Below are 25,659 nucleotides of genomic sequence, written 5' to 3'. Positions count from 1 at the left end.
CCCCTCCCCTGTGTTCTGTGAGTGCTGTGTTGCGGGCCCCTCCCCTGTGTTCTGTGAGTGCTGTGTTGCGGGCCCCTCCCCTGTGTTCTGTGAGTGCTGTGTTGTGGGCCCCTCCCCTGTGTTCTGTGAGTGCTGTGTTGCAGGGCCCTCCCCTGTGTTCTGTGAGTGCTGTGATGCGGGCCCCTCCCCTGTGTTCTGTGGGTGCTGTGTTGCAGGGCCCTCCCCTGTGTTCTGTGAGTGCTGTGTTGCGGGGCCCCTCCCCAGGCCACAGCCTGTGTCTACTGGGTATTCGCAGAGCCGCTGTGTTCTTGCTGCTGACTACTCTCGGTTTGGCCCCCACTTCCCTGGGCTCCTGGGGTGACAGGGAGCAGGACCTGGACCGGGGGCTCAGCGGCTGCTCACACCCTCCCCTCGACTCCTTCAGGCTGCTAGAACCTGTTTTTGAGGTTTGCTTAGAGAATGGCAATCCAAGCAAGACTGAGACAAATCTGAAAGTCATTTCCCATGCAGCACGACAGTCTCCTCTCAGCTCAGTCACACCCCCATCCCAGCACCCCAAATCCCAGCACAAGCAGCGTGGTGCCCGTCAGGAGCACTGGCAAACCCCAGTAGCCCTTTCGCCTCCTGGAGAAAAGGGTGAGGCACCACCCGGTGGTTGTATCTTCCCCTGAGGGCCCTTGGCAAAGGTGTGACCATCACACAACCTGCCCACAGGCTACGGAGACCTTGGATAAGCCAGGGTTCTCTCAACAGCTCGGCACCAAGGGTGGTGCTCAAGTCCTCATTACCATCATCAGTGGATCAAAAGAGGAGGAAGATGCCCTTAGTCTAACGTATTGTCATTTGGTGACCGGGGCAAGTTATTCTAATTCAAAGAAGAACCAAGGGACTACTGAGTTTGATGGAGAAGAATAGAGGTGGCTGACTCCAGCCTGCACCTCTTAATAATCTCACAATTCACGGCCCAGTTCCCATGAGTACTCTTTTGGAAGTCTCCTTCAACATACTTATCCAACCTGTTTAACTTTTGAAATTGTATTTAATTTCCAGAGAGGAAGGAGACAGATTCAAACTTTGCATATCCTTCTACTTGGTTGTATTACAGAATCTGGAGCTTTTCCTTGTAGACCCCAGGCCCCCTCCATTCTTGTCCATTCCAGAAATCGTCATGTCCGGAAAACAACCACCCAGTTCCTCCTTCACGCTGACCTGCTTCCTCCTTCCTCTCTTGACCCTCTAGAGCAGGCCAGGCCCCAGCCCACTTCCTGAGAACACGTGGTAACAGGGGATGGTCCTGGCGCGGTGGGGCCTGCTGCTTCTGCACCCCTGTCCTGACCAGACCTGCCTTCCTCCTTCCCTGCAGACCTTCCAAAGCAAGTGCTGCTGAAGCTGCAGCCCACGCGGGTGGCCGTAGGGAGCCCGTTCACCATCGAGTGCAGGGTGCCCTCCGTGGCGCCCCTCGAGGGCCTCACTGTCACCTTGCTCCGTAGCAATGAGGTCTTGCACAGCCAGACCTTTGAGGGGACAGCACTTTCCCCTCAAGAGGCCATGGTCACGTACAGCGCTGAGGCTCAGCTGGAAGACAGCTCCCACAACTTCTCCTGCCAGGCCAAGATGGACCTGCGGTTTCGCGGCGTGAAGGTCGTTGACAGCGTCTCAGACTCCCAGGCGCTGGAGGTCTTTGGTGAGGGGGAGCCCCCAGAGGAGGTGGAGGGAGACAGTTCACGTTTCAGCCCCTCGGAAGAAGAAAAAGCCATTGCCCTGCTCTCTGCCGGCTCAGGGGGAGGCTCCCACGGCCCCGCACTTGTACCAAGGCTTCCCTCTAGCGCTGTCTCCTCCCTGGAACTCTCTCCAAGCTCCCAGGTTAGACCCCAACTACTTGCTTGACCATTAGTGAGCTGCGGGACCTTGACCAAGTCAAGCTCCTCTCCCTGGCCTTGGCCCGGCTCCACTTGAGAAGTTTGGCCTGACTGACCCCGTAGGTCCCCTGGAGCTCCACTGTTCTGTGACTCTAGATGGCCAAGATGTTCCGTGTCTTCACATGGTTTGGTAGAAGCACCCTCATCTCCACCCAGGGAGGGGCTCAGCCTGGACCATACCACTGTCCAGGCCATAATGTACAGCAACCACATGCTGGTGCCAGGGGCCGGTGCCAAGGGGACATCTGGGCCCTGGTGGTCTCACAGAGGCCTGGCTGGTGGCCAGGACCCTACTCCGCCTTCCCCCTAGTTAATACCCAACTTGCCACTCATGTCTGCAACACAAGGTGACTGCAGGATGGACGAGGGTCAGGTGGGTGATGGGTGGACCTCTGCTCCCCCTTAGGCTGTGACGCCTAGGACCAGAGGACTTCAAAGACCACTGTCCCCTCCCTCCCCAGAGCCTGTGCAAGACAACTGGATGGTGATCATCGTGGTCGTGTCGGTGCTGCTCCTGTTTGTGCCATCCGTCCTGCTCTGCTTCGTCTTCGGCCAGCAGGGTAACCAGAGGCGGAGAGGTATCCACAAGGTGCAAGCTGCTTGGAGGAGGCTGAGAGGGACCCACCCAGCACAGCCTGCCTGAGCGGCATGGCCACTGGAACTGAGTGTGGCTCCTTAGGGTTGTGGTCCAGCCCTGGCTGAAGGACACTGTGACAAGCAGCAGAGGACTTGGGGCCATTTCCTTTCCTAGTCCGAACACAGACCCCTGGACTTAACCCCATGCCTCAGTCTCCTCCTGGGAATGGCCAGGAAGGGGACCCACCAGGCCTTGCTGGACTTCTGTCTCCAAATGTCTCGTCAGCCTCCCTCCACCCTCTCCTTCACAGGGGCCTTCCAGAGCCCCAGCGAGCCCAGGCCCTGGGCGCCTCCATGCTGACCAGCCCAGGCACCGTTCACTCACCCTCATCCGCCCTGGGTGACTCATTCCTCCTGGGGGAGGGTGGGGGAGACGCAATCTGGCCAGAGGAGCAGTGAGACACTGTTCCCCCATGGCCCTCTGGAAACACAGGCGACTTCCCGTTGGAGCAGGACATGGCACTGACCTCTCCTTTCTCCCAACAGAGCCAGCTTACAGGGTAAGAGCAGGAGCCCCGAGGGTCTCCCCCATCACTGGGCCTTCAGAGAGCCATGGATAACATAAGCAGTCCTGTCCTCATACTTCCCGCTCATTATTGGGCCAAACCGAGATACTGCAGCCCTAGTCATCCCAGAAGGAGGGGAGGGGAGGAGGTCGAAGGGGGTATCTGGTTCTCAGGCCTTCCCTAGCCCAGGCAGCTGTCAGTGGGGCAGGACTGGGCGTTCATGTGGCTTCCAGGACCTGGGCACTGCTCTAAGGGGCTCTCCCTCAGGAGCAGAGATCTGGCTGGTTCAAGGTCTCCCTGGAGTGGAGAGGGGACTGATTGACCTAAGGGAGAGGGCCTGGTGTTCGTTGAGGGAGTAAGAAGCGCTGTCAGGTGTGAGTGCAGGGTTGGCAAACGGAGTCTTCAGGGCTGTTTCCAGCCTCATGATGAAGCTGGCGTGGATCCCAGGGCCACGGTGTGTCCTCACGGTAGGCTCTCGGCATCATAGTAGTCTGGGGGGAGACAGCACCCTCATCTTGACTCCCTCCTGCTTCCATGGACCCCAAGGAGGAAAAGGGAAGGGGACAGGCCAGTTGCCTGCCAGTGACACCTGAGCTCCTGCTACACACAGGGCACGTGGCCCTACTGGTCTTCTGATCCACCCCTAGGCCTGGGCCCCGCTGCCCATCCATCTAGTACCTACCTGAAGCCGGGGGTACATCTGCACCCACAGTCTCTGTGGCACTGGGGGGTGGAGGTGGGGGCACGGCTCGCCTGAGGTGGGTAAGAGAAAAGAAAGACCCTCCCATCAGAGGCCCCAGGGTGGCCCCTGGAATTTTACCCACAAGTATCTCCACCCTCAGCCTCTGGCCACCTCTTCCAGCCCAGCCTCAGAGAAGGGCCCTGGCAGCTCCCAGACCCCGCCCCCCTCAACCTCACTTACATCTGCCTTTTCCCAGAGGCAGGAGGACGGTGCTGAACCCTGGCTGTGTCCTGCAAGTGAGGCTGATGGAGGGGAGAGGAAATGAGAGGAGCTGGCCAGGGGAGCAGGGCTCCCAGAGCGGGCATCGGGCAGGGCAGGTAGTGATGGTGGAACACCAAAGGGCCTTCTTCCTGAGCCCTCATCTCTTCCTCCTCCTCCTCCTCCTCCTCCTCCTCCTCCTTCCACTCCTCCTGTTGACCCTCCAGGTAGACCTGGGGATTGTGCACAAAGGAATGGGAGATGATACAGGATGAGTCTCCACTCCTTGAAATCACTTCCCGAGATACACCACAGAAAATGGCTACTGTTCATTGGGACTTTACTACTGGCAAGCAAGGCACTTTGGAGACAGTTACTGTTTATTTCGCAGGTGGGAAAACGGAGGCTCAGAGGTTAAGCAACTTTTCTAAGGTCACTCAGCTAATAAGTGGCCAAGCAGGGACTGGAGGAATCCAGGTATGGCTCCAGAGCTGGGGCAGGGGGACCAGCAAGCTGCCCCTCGTCTCACCCTGTTATGGATTCTGGGTCCTAGGACTCTTTAATCAACAGAAACGGATAAGAGGCTAGACAAGGAATTCAGGCTGGGAATTCACTGGGAACAACAAACAGGTGCCCTTGGTCGCTCCCCCAGGAGGCTGGGCTGGTTCCTTAGATGGGGAGACGGTGGGGGCTGATCGGTGGGTCTGGCTGCAGGGGTGGCCTAGGTGGTCTGCCCACCCCCTTGGTGGTGCTGTGTGCAGGGGTCATGCGCAGTTCCCTGCTTTTGGTCTCTGCACCTCAGACGTGGCAGTTGATCTGTGACCTTTTTGCATCTTACTGTTCATCATTGCCCCGAGCGTGCGTGCGTGCAGTTATTTTGTGCCCTTTGTAGTTTGTGCCTTTTATATCCTGTTGCTGGAGGAGACATTTGTCTAGGTGCAAGCACTGCAGTAAAGGGTCCCAGGTCCCAGCCTATGTCAACCCTCAGTCCCTGGACCCACCTATGCCTCATTGGTGACGGGGTGGCGCTCATCCCAAGGGCCCTGTGAGGGCCTGGGGGTGAGGGCCCGCAGCAGCTTCTCAGGGTCTCCCTCAGCCTGGACTCCTCTGACCAGCCCCGCCTAGAAGCCTGCTCTACTCAAACTGATAGGCATCCTCCTTCCACCCAGCTGTCACTTCTCCAGACCTCTCAAGGTGCCCAGCACTGGTTGACCTCCTGACTCAGCCCCTGCCAGCCTGGATGGTGGAGACACCCCTCACCTCTTCCAAGCATCAGAATCCTACCTGGCTTTCAAGGGCTGGTTCCAAGGCCACCTGCTCCTCCAAGGACCTTTTCCTCATGCCCCAACCAGGTGGCACTCACACTTTGTGCCAATCACAGTCAAAGTTGCCTTGTATTCACAGTCATTCATGTATTCATTCACTTGTTCAGTAAATATCAGTTAAGCCCTAAAAGTATCAGGCACCCTGCAGGCCCCAGTGCAATGGTGCCTGCCCTCCTGGGCCTGCAAGCCAGTGGGGGCGTGCACTGCAGAGCAACCTTGAAAACAAAATCTTCAATGTCTGGATTTTGGGGCCCTCCTACCGCCACCCCATGGAGGCTGACACGGGGCCTTGCAGATAACAGATGCCAAAGAGACCCAGCGAGATGGGTGTGGGCTGTCTCTGGCTCCTTTGTTGCCTGGTCCTTTTTCTCAAGATCGGGGAACCCCAGATGGCTCCTCATCTCTGGACCTGCAGATGGGCGGCCCGGTGGCCCACCCCCTACTCCCCCACCCCCAGCCCACGCACCTGAGGGCGGGGCCAGGCAGGCCAGGGGTCGAGGGCTGCTGCCACCTGGGCAGTCGGAAGCAGCTGGTGCATGTGTGCATTCTGCAGCAGCATCAGCTCCAGCAGGCCTAGGGGACCGGAGTTCAGCAGGTCCATGCCAGGCCTCCCTCTGCCCTTGCTCCGACCCTAGGGCCTTTTCCCCAGTGACCAGCCAGGGGCGCGGAAAGGGGCGTGCAGCAAGGACAGGCAGAGGTGGGTACAACGTGGAGAGATCCCGGAGTCTCACCTTCCTTCACGCGGCTTCTCTGTGGGGATGGAGGTGTGATGGCCCACGGGAGGGGCTGCAGAATGGTCACCCAGGGCTGGGGGGAGGGGGAGACTCAGTCAGGCTAGGTGAGGAAGGAATGGGGACCACAGCCTCACGCTGAGTTGCCTCCCTAACCCCCCAGGAGCCGCATTCTCCTTTTTCCCCCCAGATGCCTACCAGCTCTCTTGTTATCTTTTCCTCTCTGGCTGGGGTCGCTCTCCTCACCCACCCAATAGGGCCCCACCCGAAGTTCAGACCCTCCCGAGACAGCTCCCCAACCCAGCCACCCCCACCCCTGGCCTCTTGGGTAAAGGCAGGCTCCACTCCCTGGCTCAGCCTTCACCGTCAGGGCTGCACTCTGGGCTGGGGGATGACCCCAGCTCCCTCCAGTCCCTGATTCCATGACCAGCTGTGGTGGATCAGGGTTACCTTGACGACGCTGGGGGACGCCAAAGTCTCCATCGGCGCATGCGCAGGTCCGCCCATGCTCCGGGCGCCTGCGGCTTTCACCCGATATCGCCGCCTCTCTCCCTTCTCTCTGTACCTCTGCGACCAAGGGTCCCCGAGGACCCTCACCCCCTACCCTCTGAGGCCTGTCTCTTTCCCGATGTCCACCTCCAAACCCCTGCGCCTGGGCTCCCTGTGTATCGCGTCCCATCCCTCGCTGTACCCCCTACTCTTGCGCATCCCTAGCATGGGGACTCTGGTTGGTGTTCGTTGAGTGAGTCCGTGAGTGACTAGAGAGGCCCGCCCGAAGTCAGATACTTGGTTTTCCGGTTCTAGAGCCCAGTTGACTAGAGATAATGAGTTAAGCAGATATAGAGAATTCTGTAGGAGCAGGCTTGGGTGCAAGGGGCAGGTGAGTGAGGAGGGCAGAGGATCTGCCCCCTGTCTGAATCAGAGGGCCATCCTGCAGATCCAAGAGTGGTTTCTGGAGCAGACCAAGGAAGGAAACACCAACCAAGTTTACAGCAAAGTCTGAGCCCTGGCCAGAAACAGGTGGCTGGCCCCTTGACTCCCTGCTTGTAACTGTTTGCTCCCTGGTTCCTGATCAAGGTGATCCGCTTCTCCAAAGACGTGGAAAAGTCTGGGGAGTTTCACACCAGTGCCGGCAGTGTCCCTCATCCTGGAAAAATTACCAGAGCATGCATTCTTCGAACAGGAAGTTATCGAGTTCTTCTTTGTTTAAGAACAGGTGAAAAGAGAGATCTGTTTCGGCATCTGTGACCATCCTAACATAGACCCTGAGCAGCAGCCAAAGAAAATCCTAACAGGACGCTGGGATCAGCACCCTTGAGTTGCTCTTCCCCCACCCTCCACTTCCATTCAGCTCTCCTTCCCTGCAGTCCTGGTGTCCCACCTCCTCCTTTGTACCTTAGTCCCTGTCTCCAGGGTCCAGGGCCTGTGGGCAGTGCATTAGCTGTCCCGGTGGGTGTGATGGCTTCAACAGCCATCACCAAGCTGAGATCAGCCACACTGGTTCCAGCGTTGGTTGGCAAGTGAAAACATATCCATGAAAGGAGAGCAAACATACAAGTCTGTGCAAAATCTCCTCTGAGGGAGATGTACAGGGAGGGATCACAAAAGAGAGCACTCAGTTACTGAAGGATAGAATTCCGAGGGTGGTGGGGACCCTCACAGTGTGGCAGGGCGAGGGCAGCCCATGCTGGGGACACAGCCTGGGCAAAGGCACAGATGCAGGAATGGTCAGGGCCTGTAAAGACCCAGTGGCTCGCACTGCCAGGCTGTGGAAGAGGAGCTGGGTAGAGGGCAGTCCCAGCGGCCCAGGCAGGCATAGGTCAGACTCCAAAGCCAGTTTATAAAGTTAGGCTTTGCGGTGTGGGTAATGGAGAGCTGCGGGTGTGTTTTGAGCAGGAGAGACACAAGGGGACGACGTGTGCACAGCCATGTTTTAGGAAGACTGATCTCGTTCCTCACACCTTTCTGTCAACCAGAATGAGAACATATGTGTGATGGGGTTGTCCTCCCGGTGGAAGACTATTAGCCATTGACAATTTTGGTGTGCAATACACCAATTAACGTGCAATGATGTCCAAGGCAGTTAAGCAGAACAATCAGAAAGCATAGTAAGATCTAATTTGTGTTTTAAAAGTTATATGTATATATGCATGTGCGTGTGTGTGGAGAGAATGAAAGAGGGAAAGAGGGAGGGAGGCAGGGAGAGAGGCAGTTATGGAGAAGCTGTAAGGGCCGCCCCATCCACCAGCCTACCCACTTCTCCACTCCCTCACACTGCTTCCTAGGACCTCCTTCCAAATAAACTACTTGCTTCCAAATCCTTGTCTCAGGTTCTGCTTTGCGGGGAGTCAAACTAAGATACCCGCCTCCCACTTTCTCCACATCTGCTCCAAGGCTGCGGAAAAGTCCTGGGAAAACCTATTCTAAAATCTGACTGATAAATTTGTGTTCAGTGACGTGAAATGTGGAAATAGACATTGAAGAACATTTGTTTGGGAGTGTAACGCTCATTGGATTAAACTGAGGCAAAGCTGGAGGCAGGGAGGCCAGCCAGGAGGCTGCCACCCTCATCCTTTAAAGGAAGCCCAGAGTAGGGCGAGAAGGCTGTGGAAAACCAGCGGGAAACCTGTGGGCTACTTGTCCTGCCTGCTAGTATTTCCTTTGGGGTGCTGAATAGGCCACCTAAACCTTTTCCATTTCTTCCTACTGGGGACTCTTATTTATGTCTTTGGGGTGCGGGTTGTGGGGTTTTTTTAAGTGTCCCAAGAAAATAGTTATGGAAATATCTCCCTGTCGCCTTGGTAAATGTATTCCTGGAAATAAGCTAGACATGAAAAAAGACTTCTACTCAAATGTGTTCTTTTTAAGAGTGTAATTTTTAGGCGTTGAAAGTGGAATGCTACCCAATGTCCTATGATAGGGAAATAGGTATGCAAATAAAGACAATTCACTCAAAGGAGGAGTGTGCAGACTTTAAAAACCAGGGAACTGGAAAAATGGGCTCCCTCCTCTTCTCCTCAAATCGAAATGGAGAAAAAAGGATCCTTTTAAGATTTCAAGTGGAAATGTCAGTGTTTCTTTTCTGTACAGATGAGGAAGTGCCGAACAGAAAGGAAAAGCTGTTGGAGTCCAGAGGCGTCCCCTCTTGGGATCCCTGGAATTGGGGGAGCCCTTGCTGAAGCTCCCAGAAAGTCACCCCAGATGAACTGACTCAGGGAAGAAACTGACTCCTCAGGCCAGGGTGTGATGAGGCCAATTTCTGAGGGTCCGGATGAGGTTTTCTGACAGGTGATTCTGGTTTGCAGAATTCTTTGGTGTGGGTGACTGAAACTCAACCCAAACCAGCTTAGGAAAAGGGATTTGGGGGCTCATGTAGGGAAGTTTAGTGATGGAGTTGGTTCATAGTTTAACTGACTCAGGTGTCTTCAGGTCCCTCCCTCCCTCCTTTTCCTCTCTCTGCATGGTGTTCCCTCTTCCTACAGACTGACTCTTCTGCTTGTAGGAGACACACCTCAGGCACCTCCAGATGTACTTCAGTAACTCCAGACATACTTAGACAATCCCAAGGAGAGATTATCTTTCTTTTGTACCAGTACATACAAGTCCCAAGGAAGGGCCATGATTGGCCACACTTGAGTCACATATGCAGCTTTTGGACCAACCACTGTGACCAAGAGGATTGGCCAGACCTCGGTGACATGTCCAGCTCCGTGGCCGGGGCAGGGTGTAACCGGAAACGCCATGAGAACCACATATTTGAAGTATGGGAGGAGCCGTTCCTCAAAGCAAGGAGGAATATTGTTACCAAGAAAGATATTCATTCCCCTTGTGCTGTGGGAAACAAGTCATATTTAACACACAGCTTTTGTTTTCCCATCAACCTCATCCCTAATCCAAATGGCACCCTGTGCAACTTAGAAATATTAGCCCCTTCCTCTAGACATTTTGCTACCATTTTCCAGAAAATGACCATCTTAAATATACTGATCTATAATGACTACGAAGGTGATAGGTGTCCAGAATTGTGCAGTGCCCAACCCATACAACTAAATGTAGCATCCCTTCCTCCTCATGGGTTATAATTCCCTTCAATGATGTCAATCCCTCATTAAAGACGGTCTTACTCCACAGAGCTTTGGGCAGTGGCAGGCAGTGCCCAAAAGGGCAGAAGCATAATTGGGAATGACGGCTGCCTCCCACTGCCTCCCCTCGAGTGCCCACAGACAGAGCAGTGTGTTGTCAAGGGAACACTGAGCAGGAATGCCAGACAGTGGCCAGCAGCAAAGCAAACTGGAGTTGCAGCAGGGTTGGGAGTGATGAGAGGGATCCCGAGGAACAGCTCTGGTGAGACAATGTGGGAAGGATCTGAGATAAAATATTTGCTTTTCTGTGAATGCTGGAAGATGCAAAGAAGAGGCAGGGGCCAGCAGTCACTGGAATACATTAATGATAATATACGTGCAAAATGTCAGGTCAGTGAGAGCAAAGTAGGATGAAGACCTTCGGAGAGAAAACACCAAGGCTCACACCTCTGAGGGTGGGAGGAGATGGAACTGTGTGAAGTCTGGCCATAGCAGGGACTTCTCACACCAGAGCCAGGCCTGGCCCCCAGGGAGGGGCTGGGCAGTGCTGTGGCTGTATCCTTGGAGAGTCACTGAGAGCAGAGGGACCTTTTTACCCACCACTAGGACAGTGGGTGACCACTCGCTGGGCCTTCCTGTGGGCCTCCCTCTGCAACTCTCAAAGGCCTCTCTGGCCTCGGCTCAGTTTGGAGCTCTGGCTGCCAGAAAAGACCACTGCAGTGATGGGTATGGGAGACTGCGGGGAGCTTTAAGGGACACTCTGAATTCACCCACGCATTCTCTCCTCTGCCGGGAGTGGGCGCTGGTGAGCGAGCTGAGATGGGTCATTTCTCAATATGTCCACAAGGGGGCACCACAGCCCCAAAGTGGAAAGTGAGGGAGGGGCGCTAAAGTAACCTCTCCCTCCCTCCAGCATATCCCCTCCCCAACGTCTGAGGGACTGATGTCTAGCCAGCGGGGTGAGGGGAAGTGGGAGTGGAGAAATGACCCTCAAGACTGCTGTGTGGTCCAGATAAACAGCATTGTGTGTGTGTGTGTGTGTGTGTGTGTGGTGTGTGTGTGTGTGTGTGTGTGTGTGTGTGTGTGTGTGTTCACGGGATAAGTAAGAGCTGTTATCAAATGTCAAAATGACTTCACTGGAAACTTGTCAAATAATCTCTCTCTGGGGCTGTTTTTGCACCAAAAATTGCTGTTTCTATTTCGTTTATTAATGAAGTTTTAAGACTGGTCCTGTGTGGCACCGTGCTAGTCCCTGGGGGTCCGACAGGGAAGCCAACACACCAACATCCTTGCCTGCAAGGAGTTCCATGCTTGCTGGGTGAACAGTAACTAACAGAGAGGTCGGTTTGCAAACTAAGTTCCTGCTGCTCCATTCTTTGGCCATTGAATAAACCTGTGCTGTTCCAGTCCCACCACTCCCACCCCAAACCACCGAAAAAAGGAATAGTAGCAGCTAGGAGAGAGAGTCCTGTGGGCCCGGCACTGGTGCGAGTCCCCATTTCCACAGACTAGCTCATTCAGGCTTCACAAGAGCCCCGTGAGGTTATCCTCATCTTATCGTCATGAATGGCGAGGCGCAGAGTCAGTGGCAGAGCCGGCGTCCCAGGCGGTCTTCCCCAGGGCCCAGTTCTCCCCTGGGAGCACCAGCACATGCAGGGGGCCCTGCACTGCTCTGAGCAATTGCAACACATTAGCCAGTTCTCCGAAAACACCTTCAAGGTGGCAGAAGCAGCAGCAACACCCCCTGCTCTCCCTGCTGAGCAAGAATGAGATTCCTCCACCTGACGGCCTCTCATGCACCATGTTTCTTTTCAGACCTACACGGTGGACATCTTCTCTGCGGGCTGCGTCTTTTACTACGTGATATATCTGAGGGCAGCCACCCCTTTGGCAAGTCCCTGCAGCGGCAGGCCAACATCCTCCTGGGCGCCTACAGCCTCGACTGCCTGCAGCCCGAGAAGCACGGTGAGCGGCGGCGGGTGGGAGGGTCAGGATGGTGCCCGCTCTGTGTCCCCGGAGGCACTTCTTCCCAGCTGCTCTCCCGGGGGCCTCCATGAACTGACAACCCGGTTGGAGGCTGGTGGAGGGCGGGGTAGGGGATCCTTTGTGGACTACTTTCTAGAGCCGAGCAGCTCCGAGGTCCATTCAGGTCACACGATGACTCGAGCAAGTCCTCTGTTTTCCAGCTTGTGACTTGTGAGGGTTAAAAAAACAGTCTGAGGTCCCTCCCTGCCCTGGCAGTTGAGGAGACAGAATGTCCATGCTCCTTAAACCGGACTCACGTGTGGGCCTGCGGTCAGCATTTGTGGCCTGGGCTTGGGGCGGACAAGCTGGGTCGTTGCTCTCCAGGGACGTGGGCCAACAGGTGTTTCTCCCTGACTTCAGGGTTTCTTGCATTATCATCGGGCCTGGTAACCACGGTTGGCATTTTAATATATTCTCTTCACACAGGCACCTCACTGCTGCCTTTTTAAAAAAAGTACAACTAATTGTTTTGTTCATGGATTACTTTCCCTTTATCCTTGGAGACAAAACAGCTTAGCAGAAAGGCCGATAATCCCTTTATACAGCGATGAACGACTGCCGTTAATACCTTTATTTATAAATTATTTCTAGATATTGGCTATCTAGACATGTGTGTGTATTTTTGTAAAAAATGGGTTAAAACTACACGCTGTATTGCAGCACATGCATTTTTAAACTTCATCTTGAATATCTCTGCATGTTGATCCATATTCAGCCAGAGTGTTGTTCTGGTCACTCACAGTCCAGTGAGTGGAGGCACATGGTGCCACCCGGGCCTCGGACATCGGGGTCTCCAGTCACTCCTCTCCACGAAGCGCACCGCCAGTCCTCTCCGTCAGCTGAAGTTTCGCACAAGGTCTCACTTCCGCTATTGGAATGAGTTACTTTCAGGAGCCTGGAGTCGGAGGACTTGGAGACGTTGTTGAGGTTTGGTGATTTGCTGGCAGCCGTTGGGAGGGAAGTAACGAGTTACACATGTGTTTCCTTCTCCGTAGAGGACGTCATCGCCCGGGAACTGATAGAGAAGATGATCGCAAAGGATCCTCAGAATCGCCCGTCTGCAAAGCACGTGCTGAAACACCCGTTCTTCTGGAGCCTCGAGAAGCAGCTCCAGTTCTTCCAGGTGGAGACATTTCTTTTCTTTGTCAAAAATCTTCATTTAAACATTTTCCAGTTTTCTTCCAGAAGTTATATAGCAAAGGACGTAGCATGAAACAAATGACCCGTAATCCGATAACTGAGAGATAACCATGGTTGACATTTTAATATATTTTCTTCGTACAGGCAGACCTTGGGGATCTTATGGTTCAGTCCCAGAGCACTGTCATAAAGCAGATATCGCAAAAGCGAGTCATACGAACTTTTTGCTTCCCTGGTGCATAAAAAAGTTACGTTTACACTATCCTGTAGTCTGTTAAGTGGGCCATAGCATTATATCTAAAAAATAATGTACATATTTTAATTGAAAAATACATTATTGCTAAAAAATGCTGATCATCATCAGAGCCTTCGGCGAGTCGTAGTCTTTTTGCAGTAGTAACATCACTGATCACAGATTACAGATCACCAAAACAGGTATAACAGTAATGAAGTTTGAAATATTGTGAGAATTAGCAAAATGTGACACAGAGACATGAAATGAGCAATTGCTGTTGGGAAAATGGCACCAACAGACTTGCTGATGCAGGGTTGCCACAAACCTTCAATTTGTTTTAAACAGAAAAAAGCAGTATCTGTGAAGGGCACTGGAATGAAGTGTGCCTATATATATAAATGTGTGATTACGGTCAACTTGTACATATAGTTTTGTGTTCTTTTTAAAATTTATATAATATTTAAGTATTTTTCCACATTAAATTTGTAAAATTTTTACAACTATAGTCTTCTGTCATTAGGGTGAACCATAATTTAAAAACTATATTATGAGAACATTCAAATACACAAGTACAAAAGTAGAGGAAATACTATAATGGACTCTCATTTATCAGCCAGCTTCAACAATTATTAACTCAACCTCTGCCCTCTCTCCACCCCATCTGACCCCAGATTATTTGTAAGCAAACCTCAGGCATCATATAATTTCATTCAAGTTTCATAAATATAAACATTCCCTTACTTTGGATTTTTTTTTTCTATCATCTTTTACTCAGTCTTTGCCCAGATTTCTTTTTCCTTCAGATAGATTCTGAGAGGTTATGTAATAGGGTCATCAAATATGCTCTCCGCTGGTGCTTTGACTATTCTGAGGCTTTGTGATTCTGCCTGATGGCTTTGTGAAAAGATGACATGTTTCTGAAAGTTTTCCCTGGTGTGAGTTCACCAAAACTCATCCCAGCGCATCCTTCCCAACGCACCAGCTCTGAAAGGCAGGCACTGGGGCAGTGCTTTTCCTCCTGGGCCTGGGCCAGAGCAGAGCTTGGATTTGGAAGTGACTGTCAGGCTGTCCCAGAGGCTGACTAGAGCTGTGGCCATGGTGGGGCCCCCAGGATGTAAGCTCCTTGAGGGCAGGAGCATCTGATTTCCGGATTTATCACTGTGTTCCTACTGCCTGGGGTACTGCCTGGTCACTATTTGGATGGATTGGGAGGGTGACGCTTCAATGCTGTTCCCCATGGCAGCAGTGGGTACGTATAACAAAGAGCAAGATTGATCACTGTGTCCCACGGGATGTAACATGAAATTTCTAAGGTCAGATGCCTTCAAGAGGCCTCCAAAACCTAGCCGAGTCACTTTGATGATGACAAGATGTCGAACAGAAATAAAACTCACACACAGGGACCTTTCCCCTATGAGGGGTTAGGACGTAAAATCTTAGTATCTCCAAGTCACATGTCCTGGCTTCCGTCCATGTCACCAGCTGTACCAGCTTTGCAGCTGAGAACCATGTGTCCCGAGCGTGCCCAAATTGACCATCAATCCCCTCAAAGGCTTTCCTTTCACAATTGCAAGTTAGATGGTCAGATGACCTGGCTTTGTCTCCACTGCAGAAAGAGAAGACTGCGGTCCACATGAGACCGCTGAGCGTTTCCTCAGCTGTCGGTGGAGCTGCCCTCTGGTGGGGGCTCGGAGAGGTCCATGCTCAGATGTGTCCCTCAGACACGGGGCAGGATTTATGTCCAGGGCTGAGGCCCCTGGAGCCCACGCTCTTGTCACCAGCATCCTCCCCTAAAAGACATCTGGCTTCACCTGTCTTTTCTGATTGTTTGTATGAGGAGTGACAGCCCTCCCTGAGGCATGGATTGGAGCATGTCCGGTGTCAGTGGGTAGACAAAAGTCACACGAAAGAAGTCAGAATGGACTGTTTTTGGTTTTGTTTTTGGAGCCTTGACGAACATAGATAAGACACGGGGTTCTGTGTGGACTCTGGTGCATGTGAAGCACGGTCAAGGCCTTGCGCATCTGTGTACAGCTGTGCGTCTCTGGTGGCTGCTCCTTGGAGAGCAGCAGACGTGGCGGCCCCGGGGGCAGCATTAGCGGACGTCAGGGAGATGGCAGGATGCTTGTCACCCAGCTCTGGGCCTGAGACTCACACAGCAGTGACCAGTTGGCTGCTTCAGTGTGCCTGTCCCTGGCTCTCAGCACCTCCGCACACTGACCGTCACCTGTCGCCCTTGTTTCCCTCACAGGACGTGAGTGACCGAATAGAGAAGGAGTCCCTGGACGGCCCGATAGTGAAGCAGCTGGAGCGGGGCGGGCGGGCCGTGGTGAAGATGGACTGGAGGGAGAACATCACTGTCCCCCTGCAGACAGGTGATCCACGGAACCCTGGGCCTCTGGGTTGGCGAGGTGTTTGAATAGCAGCAGCCGTTTCTGAGAAGGACATGTGGAAATGGCAACTCCAGGCGGCTGGGGCTCCAAAGGCCACTTCTGGGGTTGAGGCTTTTCTGTGGTTTGGATACCGATCAGACTGTTACTCTGATGGGTGTTCCGTTTGGTCTCTCAGAGTGACAGGTTAGTGACAGGCTGTCAGTGGTCATTTCCGGTCACAGGATCTATCAGGAGGTGGAATTCGAACTCACACTGCTGCTCTCGGGTTCAGTCTGGGAGATGCTCCGGTGCCCTGAGAAGATGGAGTTAGGTCTTGTTTCAGTCTGATTGCTTAATCCCCAGGAGCCCCAGAAATTGTTTTCTTTTGAAAGCTGTGTATTTGTTACATCGCATTCCTTGTGTTTTTCCTAGATCTGCGTAAATTCAGAACCTATAAAGGCGGCTCCGTCCGAGACCTCCTCCGGGCCATGAGAAATAAGGTGAGGGCCATGAGCGCTGGGCGGGCGGGGCCTGCAGCACAGCTGCCTCCTCCTCGTGTCCCTCCTCTGTGGGCCCCTCCATCCACACTGGAATCGTGACCTCAAGAGGCTGGGAGGCTTTGGCCGCAATGGAAAAATTAGAGGCTGTTTGTCCCCTAAGTGGATTTTCCCTTCAGGGGTGTTGAGGTGGGGGGTTATGCTCTGGGAAGCGGGCTCTCTGGTGCCCCCTACCGGCCCCAGGAGGCTCCCTCTCCCGGGACCTCCCCGCCCTGGGCCTGGCCAGGCCCCACCCCGCCTCGGAGCCCCGCCCCTTGCCCCCAGGACGGGAAGAGGCCTGGGAGCAGATGGGTTGTTCCTTTACCGAGACCCAGCTAACGTTCTGTCTGCCTTGAATAAGAGGCTCTTGCCAGCGTTCAGCGGGCTTCCTCACCGCTGACTCCGGTGTCTGTGTCCCGTCTGCAGAAGCACCACTACCGGGAGCTCCCCGAGGAGGTGCGGGAGACGCTGGGCTCCCTCCCCGACGACTTCGTGCGCTACTTCACCGCCCGCTTCCCCCACCTCCTCTTGCACACCTACCGGGCCATGGAGCTGTGCTGCCACGAGAGACCCTTCCAGCCCTACTACTCCCTCGAGCGCCCGGAGTCCCGGCCCCCCATGACTCCAGACGCCCTCTGAGCCGGGCAGCCTCCGTTCTGGTGGCCCCGGCTGTGACTGAGGGCCTGGTCTCCACGGGCCTCACTCAGCCTGACGCCTCCCAGCTTAGCAGGGAGACCAGGCTCCGAAGCCAAGTGCCTTGAGCTGGCCGCTCTGCAGCCGGCAAAGGAGGGTGCTGACCCATGCTGACCTGCGAGGGACCTGGGAAGACGTTGGCCCCGAAAGCTTTACAAAGGCGTGGACGTCTGCAAAGGAGGGCCGGTCCCAGAAGCAGCAAGAGGAGCACCCTCAGCCTTCTCCGGGATAAACTTGCTTCACAACTTGCGTTTCTTTTTAAAATTCCTGTTTGATGTCAACCTATGGGCCTTCAAGGAAGAGATGAGGGTATCCTCAGTGTTGCCTGCGTGCTGGGACCAGGAGCATCTCTCTTGGACCAGCTAGGCCGAGATGCACCAAATGCAGCCTCTGCTAGAAGCAGGGCTCGAGAGGTGAGGGTGCCTGGGAGGAAGGAGAAGGATGTTCAGAGGGTGTTGTCCCCCGGATTCGGAGATGCCTCACCGATCACAGATGCGCCCACAGTTTATGAGGTCACTGTAACCAGTGTTTCCTCCCGAGCAGGGAAAGCCTTGAACTTGGGGGGCACGATGTCAGGATAGGTCAGCACTGCGCGCTGGAAGGTGAGGCAGAGACTACGGGTCTCTCAGAAGCGAAGTGGGCTCTCTGTCCTGAGGCAGCTGTGGCCTAGCACACTGGTGGCCTGAATGGTGGCCTTTGGTAGATTCATGTGCTGGGCCACCTGGGGATGTTTAGGAGCATTTGGGGGCAAGAGGTGGTAAGTCCCCTGGCCACCAAGGAGAGCAGCTCAGAATCAGCAGCTTAGGACTGGAGAGGAGCAGTCCAAAGGGACATTCGGCCACCCAGGGAGAGCCCTGGTCAGCAGGTAAGCTTTGAGGCTGCTCTGTCCCTGGGGCCAGCAGGACAGGCCAGGGGGTTGAGAGCCGAGGCCAGGGTCACCACATGCTTCGTGGACAGGCTTCTATGTTTCTCTCAGCAGATTTTAATGACTTTATATTTTGATCATAGTGTAGAATGCTACATAAGCGTGAGATCAACTTCACTTGAAGCTTACTCATGAGGAAGTAATGCAAGAAATATGACACATCTTCTATTTTATGTGGCACCCACAGACCCGTTCCCCTCCAGAAAGAGTGTTCATACGCAGAACATTCTCTGATGCTGAAGAGTTAAATGTTATAGCAACACTATATGCATGTGTGAAATAACTTCAAAGTAATATTTCTAAATTATGTCAATACCATGGGGTTTTTCCCCCTAAAATTAATATAATTTTTAACTTCAGTTTCAGTCAAAAATTTCTGTCTTCTCTACCGAGAGCCTTAGAAGTTAAATGCAATCAGGGTACCAGTAAGGAAACATTTTCCGTATACTTTCTGCAGCCGGGGGAATGGATCATTGCAGTTCTGTCCTGGTGAACTGAGACTCCACTCAGTTACTGTCGAGGTTTGCTGACTGGCAGAAACATCACTGTTTCTTCTTCTTGTGAGATGTTTCTGGCGGTGTATTTGAATGAAGGCTGTTCCTCAAAAATGCTCATTCTGCCTTCAGAGAACTCAGTTCCCTTCCTTTCCTGATACCTAAAGTCACTCTTTCTTCTCCTTTAATGTTATCCTACATCTTTAAACCGCATCAGTTACCTCTCTTAGACCTTGGACCCCGGCATCCTCTGTGGGTCCTGTGGTGTCTTGTGCACACCGTCTGTTTTCCAGGAACACAGCCAGCCAGTCTTCCTCTCCCCGCTCTGACTCCCCGAGCCAGCGCCTGCCCCTCCCCACTGTCCTCCATCCTGCTCTGCAGGTCTCTCAGCTGCCCGCTGGCTAGAGGCTGAGCCAGTCCAAGCTGAGTGACTTAAAGGAACACGCCAGCTCTCCACGAGGTTGGGGGGCAGCTGCCTTGCCTTCTCCCTGCTGCTGAATGTTGTCTCTCGGGGGGAGCCAGGTCATTCCCCGCAGCCCAGGATTTGTGTCAGCTCCCTGTTTTGGCCCAGCTCGTCTCCAGAACAACTTTTTAAAAAAATGCCTTTTCTGCTTATCACACTAGTTTTTAAGCATGCAACTTTCTCAAACTCATTTATACAGAGTATTTCCTTTGAGCGCTCACTGTGTCAGCTGGGCAGGACGCAGGTGAACAGAACAGGCAAAAGCTCTGTTTCATAAGAGCCGATGAGACAGAGAGAGAGAGAGAGAGAAAGAGCAGTGAGTAAATGTCAGCGCCGCCAAGAAAACTCGGGAGTGGGGGGAGGAGGAGGAAGGGCGTGCCCTGGGGGTTTGCACCCATCACATCTGGCCAGGTTGCCTTCTGTCCTTTTTCCCTCTGTCACCGATAGGAACCCCGTCCCCTGCCTTTAGGTGGTGTGAAGAGTTCTCATGTGGGCACTTGTCATGGGAACACCTTGGGCAGCATGTGGCGTATCCTGTTCTGGTTTCTAGAATTCTGGTTTCCTGTTGTGCTTGGTGCAGGGGGAAGGTATCTTTGTTTTGCTAGAAGAGGGTTCTGCTGCCTGCTGCGTCCTGTCACAGCTGAACTGTTTGATCTTTAGTAAGGTTCCTGGAAAGCTGTTTGACTTCTTAGAGGTACACCATCGTATTTTTTAAGACAGATTTTAGTCGCATCTGTTAGGAATCCCAGGGACGCCGTAATTTGTTTAAATCTCGCGTGGAGCCTTGTATTGATTCTGCCTTTGGCGCACCTGCCAGAATTCTCTTGTTGCTTCTTGAGTCCTTTTAACTTCAGTTTTCGAACAGCTCGACGGGTCACTAGGCACCAGAGCGTTTGCACTTTTGGGAATCGTTGCTGTTATTTGATAAGTCACTAAACTACCTGGAGGCTGAGGTATAAGATCCTGGGTGCAAAGGTCCTCTCCCACCTCCCCGTCACTCACTCAGTCCCTTGTCCTCATAGGTTCTTCCCAGGGAGATGTCACTCCGACCCATTACATGTGTCATAGTGGAAGATCCCCAGGTTAGTGGGTCCAGCAAAGTACTTCCCTTCCACCAAGTCTAGAAGGGTCCTTAGCAGAGTTCACCCTGATCCTGTGGGTGAGGTTTTGTGTGAATGCAATTCGTTTGTCACTGAGATCTTCCTCACTCATTCAAGAGATGAGCTGGTGGCTGATCTGACCGCTCCCCCCAATGTGGTTGTAGGGCCTTCTCCTCTTGGCCACTTTCGTCTCAGCATTTGGACTCTGACCAAGCCTGGGTTTCCCGGGGCTGTTCTCATCCTGCATCTCTGTTCATCGGACCCTCAGCCTTGAGGGCCTCCAGGAAGGTGGGCTGGTTCCACTTCCGCAGCCTTCTCAGGCTGGAAGGCAGACCTCAGTACATCTGTAAAGAACCTCTTCAAATTCTCTTCAGCATTCTCTCTGCTCATGCAGTTTCTGAAACCCCTCTTCTTCCTATTCCCCAATGTTTCTTTTCCTTGGCCACCCTTCACCGTCCTGAGCAGTCGTTTCAGCTGACCGTGGCCTGGCGCATCGACCTTGCGTGGAAGGAAGTCACCAGGTGTCCTGTCCAGATGAGCCAGAATCCCAACTACCAGGGCTGGACCTTATCTTTTAAACCACAGGGTCTACTCTTCCTATACTTGGTTTTCTTTCTGAAACAGTGATTTCCCATGAGTAACTGCTTCTGATTTTTGTGTCGGCACTTTAATCCTCTCTGTATTCATTGGAAAACCACAGACAGCATGTGCGATGAGCCGCCCCCTGGAGCAGCCTTAACGGACACTTCCAGCCAAAGTCCCCACCCCGCTCGCCTCACCCGGGCTGTGTGTCTGGCGGGTACAGTATTCCTTTTCAGTAACCCAAAAGCTGTGACGCGGCAGTCCCCACCTACCTAGAAAGCATTACCAGTCAACTCCGCAGCACTCTCAGATGCAGACCTTATGTAGTGTTCCTTTTGCAATCACCTATTTATTTAACCTATTTATATTTATTTAATTTTTACTCTGAATTGTATCCAGTGACAATTGCACTTGCTTAAAGCACATCAGATTTGTTTTGGACAACACCCCTGACCATTTTAAAACTGGAAAAGGAAAAGTTATACTGTATCCTTCCATGGGATGGACGCCTTACAGTAGTTTTGTCATTGAAGGGTGAATAATTTGGTCAGGGTAAAAATACTAATTTTTGAGTGATTTTTAAAAAAAATTCTGTGCCATTGTGTGTTCTCTGTGAACGGTTAATTGTTTAATGGATATGTGTTAATTGTGTGATACAATCCTCTTTGTGGAACCTAAAACCCTCTTTTTAGCTTTATATTTTATAAACTGCCAGATTGTACAATTTTATGTATTTTTAAAGCTTGATGATGTGAGGGTAATTATCTAAGTTAAACGGCCTATTTTTGTACCTCTTGTACAGTTTTATAATTCTGTTGATTGATGAAGGCATCTTCTGTTGAGCCAACCACAAATAAAGGTAGTTTTAGATTTGGAAGCCAGCTGCATCTTCTTACAGACTTTCCCACCCCTCTCAGACCAGGGGCTGCTCTTGGCTGGCATCCCGGTAGGGGTTTGGCTGGCAAAGCAGGGGGAGGACAAAGGGGAGGGTGTGCTTGCCTGCTGGTGTCATGGCAGGACCCGGGCTGGAAAGCGCTCCTTCGTTTCTGTGGGCAAGGGTTCCTTGAAACACTGCAGCAAGTCCCCCAGAGTATCGATTCCAGGGGCTGAATTCCAGGAAGGTGGCCAGTTTGGGACAGACATGCCCCCAGGTGAGGCAGAGTTTGGGACAGGTGTGACTAGGTTACTGGGCCAAGAAATCCGCAAGGGGAGAAAAACCAGCAACCTGTGCGTGTTGGAAGCCCGTGACACATCCACCCACACGGAGGGAGGGAGCGCAGCCGCCAGTCAGCTGGGATTTAGGGTGCTTTCAACATGCTTTCACCTTCCCTGACCCCACCGCCTCTGGTGAAGTCAGAGGAGGCTCTGCTTTCTCTGAACCACCAGGAGGGGGCAGCTCCCAGGAGGACCCCGAGGGCCCACCAGTCCTGGGACAGCTTAGCAAGCTGGCTCCTTCCACTCTGCCCACCAGCATCTCATCTCCCCTCTTCAGTGGGCACCAGGAGCATCCCTGAGAGCCATGGGCACCTCGTCTCTCTGCAGCGCTGGCCCTTGGATGCAGCCAAATGCACGGGAGCACGAGGGGGACATTGTTGGCACCTGCTCCCTGTCTCCTGTCCTTTGACGCTGCAGCAGAGACAGCTCTTGGAGTCCCTGAAAAGGTATTAAAAGCCCATGCTGGGGCCCAAGTCTTGAACTGGCCCCAGCCAGGGAGGGAGGCACCTGCTAGCACTGTCAGCTGCCTCTTAGAACAGAGAGGTGCAGGTCTGCAGGACGGAGGACACTGCAGGCAAGGGCCATGGTCTCTGGGCCACTGAGACGGGGTTTGCTGTTTTCGTGCTGAGTCAGTGTTGGGCTGTGAAGAGGACTTTTTTCTGAGTATTTGATATATTCTATTAAATACATGTGTATGTAGACGCAACTGTCCTCGATCAGTGAATGCACCTCCTTATACTATCGTTCTCTCCTTCTTTCTCCCCCTTAATGGAGGTACGGAGGATGGAACCCAGGACCCCGTGCATGCCAAGCTCGTGCTCTACAGCTGAGCTATACCTCCCGCCCTTGTACTTTCTATATTTGTCCCACCTGTGTCACTTGTGCTAGACCCATGCCTTGGCTTCAAGAGATCCTAACAGCCAGCATAACCGCCCCACCTGTTTGCCCTTCCCACTGAGCCAGGCACAGCGCTGGGGCATCTTGTGCCCCAATTGCAGGTTGGCCTCATTCCTCGCTCCTTGACGACCAGTACTTCCCTCCAGATCAAGAACATTTAACAACCTCACATTGATGAGGGACTGATCAGATCCTTTGTCAAGGCCAAAAATCAGTCATGATCCTGTATCTGGGCCGGTTAGCTGTGGGCAGAGGAATAGGGCTGGTGAGAAACCTTATTGAAAGATGGCAGGGGCTGGAGGGGGCAGTTTCCAGAAGCAGGAGGGGCAGGGTCAGCAGGACAGTAACTGAGTACACTTGGCCTTGGAGGAGGTTAGCAGGTGAGCCCAGTAAGCATTCTTCCCTGCCCTCTGCTCCCTGTGCCTCCAAGTCGGCCTTCCCCTTCCCAGGCCGGCTCAGTGATTTGAATGAGCCCCAGAAATAGGTTTGTTCTGTTTCCCTGCAGACTACACAAAGCTGGAAAGAGTGAGTGATCACCACCACCGTGAGTCGTGACCCAATTAGGATTCCAGCAGATATGGACAAACTGGAATGCTGGGCCCAACCCCAAGGATGATGGGAAGTCTGGCCTTGACACTCGTGGTGGCTCTGGGGGTGGAGAGCAGGGCCGTGAGGGGCCTGGAAACGGTCACAGACTTTTGAAGAGACAGAAGTTTGGCCTAGAGATAGGTGGGGGGAGCAGGTGGGCGCTCAGATGTCTGTCACGTGGTGATGAACGGGCTTGGCTATCTTGCTTCAGAGGATTTAAGCTGGAAGCAGGGGAGCAGGGTCCCGGACAGCAGATCCCCGGCTGTAGGAGGGAGGTCTGCCTAACACTTTGAGCTGCCCAGCAAGGCCAAAGGAGGCTTTGCAAGTGAGCAGGAGCTGGGTCCTAGGAATCCAACCGAGGGGAAAGGCCTCGCCCTGAACAGGCCAGGGAGAAATTCTGCTTTGTGTCAGAAGTTGGACTCAGGTCTCTTCCAAGTGAGCATTTATCTATGCCTGAGGCCCACCCCTCCGTGGGATAGTTCCTGCAAAGGGGCTGCCGGATGGGTGTGAATCACAGGAAGCCAGTGGGGGAGGCGCTGAGAAAGAGCTGTTCACCATGGGGTGGGGGTGGGGTGGCCGTCCTCCAGGACCAGCAGGGGCTCCTTCTGGTCCAGACAGGCTTCTCTGAGAGGTGGCTGGCCCAACGCGAGAGAACCACGGGCCACAGGTGACACATTTAGTCAATTTCCCAAAGTTTGCACCTCAGAGTACTAGTTCCAAAGGAGATTAAACTTAGAAAAAAGGGCTCAATGACCAAAGAATTTTAAGAAATGCTGAATTAAAGATTCCTTATTTGCTGCAATACTGGTCAGAGGCCTTTCACATGCTAACGGGATATTCTCCAAGAGAGGAGATACCCTCATCTCCAATTACTGTCTTTTGTTTACAAAAAGAAAAGGAAAGGTGTTTGGAGTGGCAGAGATAATGCTGTTTTTCACCAAATCTTCCTTCCCTCTTTCCGGATACCCAGGAAAACCACATTCCCAGCCTCCCTTCAAGTTAGGTTGGAGATCATAACTAATTCTGGCCTCTGGGCTGGGAGTGGAAGTAACACGGGTCTTTTCTGAGCCAAAGCACTTCAGAGCTGGCACAAGCCTCCAGTTCCCTCTCCCCTGCCTCAGTGATGGGCCTCCGTGCAGGCACAAGGTGGAAGCAATTCGAATCAGGGAGTCACCTGACTCAGAAGACTTCTCACCAGCCAGAGAAGCCCTTGCGTTCGGCCACCGAAATGGCACCGCAGTGCGCTGAGCCCTCCTGACTAATACATTACGGAAATATGTCCAGGGAAAAGGCTGCTACACACACTGGAAAGGTGAGGTCAGCTTTGGCAGGATAAAAAGTTCATGCTCTGAGACCATCCAAGGGTGCAGAGAACAGGGGTTCTCTCCTGGTGCTCTGACTTCCCCTTCCTACCCCTCTGCTCTCTCCATCCGTGACTGATTACCCTGTTTGGCCCTGGGGTGATACCTGATGCCATGTGGGCTGAAGCCATGGGAAGGTGGGAGGGGCAGGGATAGCACACCCCCACTGCCCTCCCTTGGCACAAACTGCGGGGGTTTTTGGTGTCTTTTCGCAGGGGCTGGGATGGCTAGGTTGGAAGGGAGGGGGTAGAGGGTGAAGATGGAACGGAGATTCTCTCAGCACCCGCTCTCCTCAGAACAATTTTAGGGGGAGTGAAGGAGGACCAAGGGTCAGAAAGGGGATAATTTCTACCCGGTGCCACGAAGTGTGGAGCTGAGGTCTGACCTCCATCCTGGGAGGCTCAGAAGGCCCCTTCTTTCTTTTGTGCTACAGAGGGAAGAAACTGAGGGCAAAAGAAGCACAACAACAGGGGATGGAGGGTATAGCTCAGTGGTAGCGTACGTGCTTAGCATGCGCGAGGTCCTGGGTTCGAAACCCCAGTACCTCCACCAAGGTAAACAAGTATTTTAATTCCCTCCCCCACCTCCTTCCAAACAAAAGAGAAGCAAAATGATGAAAAAACCCAATGAAACCACAGCTGTGGCTTAGCAAATTTGCCCTTCCCCTACCAACGTGGGCTTCGTCACCCCAAGGGGCTGAGGGGTTGTTTTGGCTGTTTGAACACTTCTAGCTGGGCCTTCTCATATCAGAAGCAGGGTCTGAGGAACTTGGCGAGCACACACATGCCCAGGCCAACAAGCCGGGGCTGTGCAGTCTTTCACCCCCAGGTGATGCTTATTATACAAAGGTGCATCGCAAGAGGATCATCATTCATGGTTTGGTGTATCTTTGTC

The 25,659-nt window shown here is 53.2% G+C and overlaps 3 protein-coding genes across 4 annotated transcripts in view; 2 read left to right on the top strand and 1 right to left on the bottom strand.

Moving 5' to 3' along the window:
• ICAM2 (intercellular adhesion molecule 2) overlaps positions 1 to 25,659 on the top strand; it is a 53,593-nt gene that overhangs the window by 2,174 nt on the left and 25,760 nt on the right. Inside the window, exons 3-4 of one of the 2 annotated variants that reach the window (XM_074343480.1) lie at positions 1,364 to 1,684; positions 2,381 to 5,456. The exons of the other annotated variant lie outside the window; for it this stretch is intronic. Coding sequence (XP_074199581.1) covers positions 1,364 to 1,684; positions 2,381 to 2,562 — 503 coding nt within the window. The 3' untranslated portion in view covers positions 2,563 to 5,456. Of the gene's footprint in view, positions 1 to 1,363; positions 1,685 to 2,380; positions 5,457 to 25,659 lie in introns of those variants that run through there. 2 annotated transcript variants of the gene reach the window in all.
• Positions 3,415 to 6,552, bottom strand: LOC105068020 (proline-rich protein 29-like). Its single transcript, XM_074341877.1, has 6 exons — positions 6,260 to 6,552; positions 6,058 to 6,133; positions 5,793 to 5,899; positions 3,984 to 4,234; positions 3,744 to 3,814; positions 3,415 to 3,552 (listed from the first exon to the last, which is right to left on the bottom strand). The coding sequence occupies exons 1-6, from the start codon at positions 6,479 to 6,481 to the stop codon at positions 3,524 to 3,526; spliced, it is 756 nt and encodes a 251-aa protein (XP_074197978.1). The 5' UTR covers positions 6,482 to 6,552; the 3' UTR covers positions 3,415 to 3,523.
• LOC141573650 (serine/threonine-protein kinase/endoribonuclease IRE1-like) lies at positions 11,582 to 21,581 on the top strand. Its single transcript, XM_074343475.1, has 5 exons — positions 11,582 to 12,104; positions 13,160 to 13,287; positions 15,791 to 15,914; positions 16,344 to 16,411; positions 16,874 to 21,581. The coding sequence occupies exons 1-5, from the start codon at positions 11,906 to 11,908 to the stop codon at positions 17,084 to 17,086; spliced, it is 732 nt and encodes a 243-aa protein (XP_074199576.1). The 5' UTR covers positions 11,582 to 11,905; the 3' UTR covers positions 17,087 to 21,581.

The sequence above is a fragment of the Camelus bactrianus genome, chromosome 16 (genome assembly GCF_048773025.1).
Source record: "Camelus bactrianus isolate YW-2024 breed Bactrian camel chromosome 16, ASM4877302v1, whole genome shotgun sequence".
Classification (NCBI taxonomy): Eukaryota; Metazoa; Chordata; class Mammalia; order Artiodactyla; family Camelidae; genus Camelus; species Camelus bactrianus.
The sequence above is the reverse complement of the archived record's forward strand: the minus strand, read 5'-3'. Positions and strand labels throughout refer to the sequence as shown.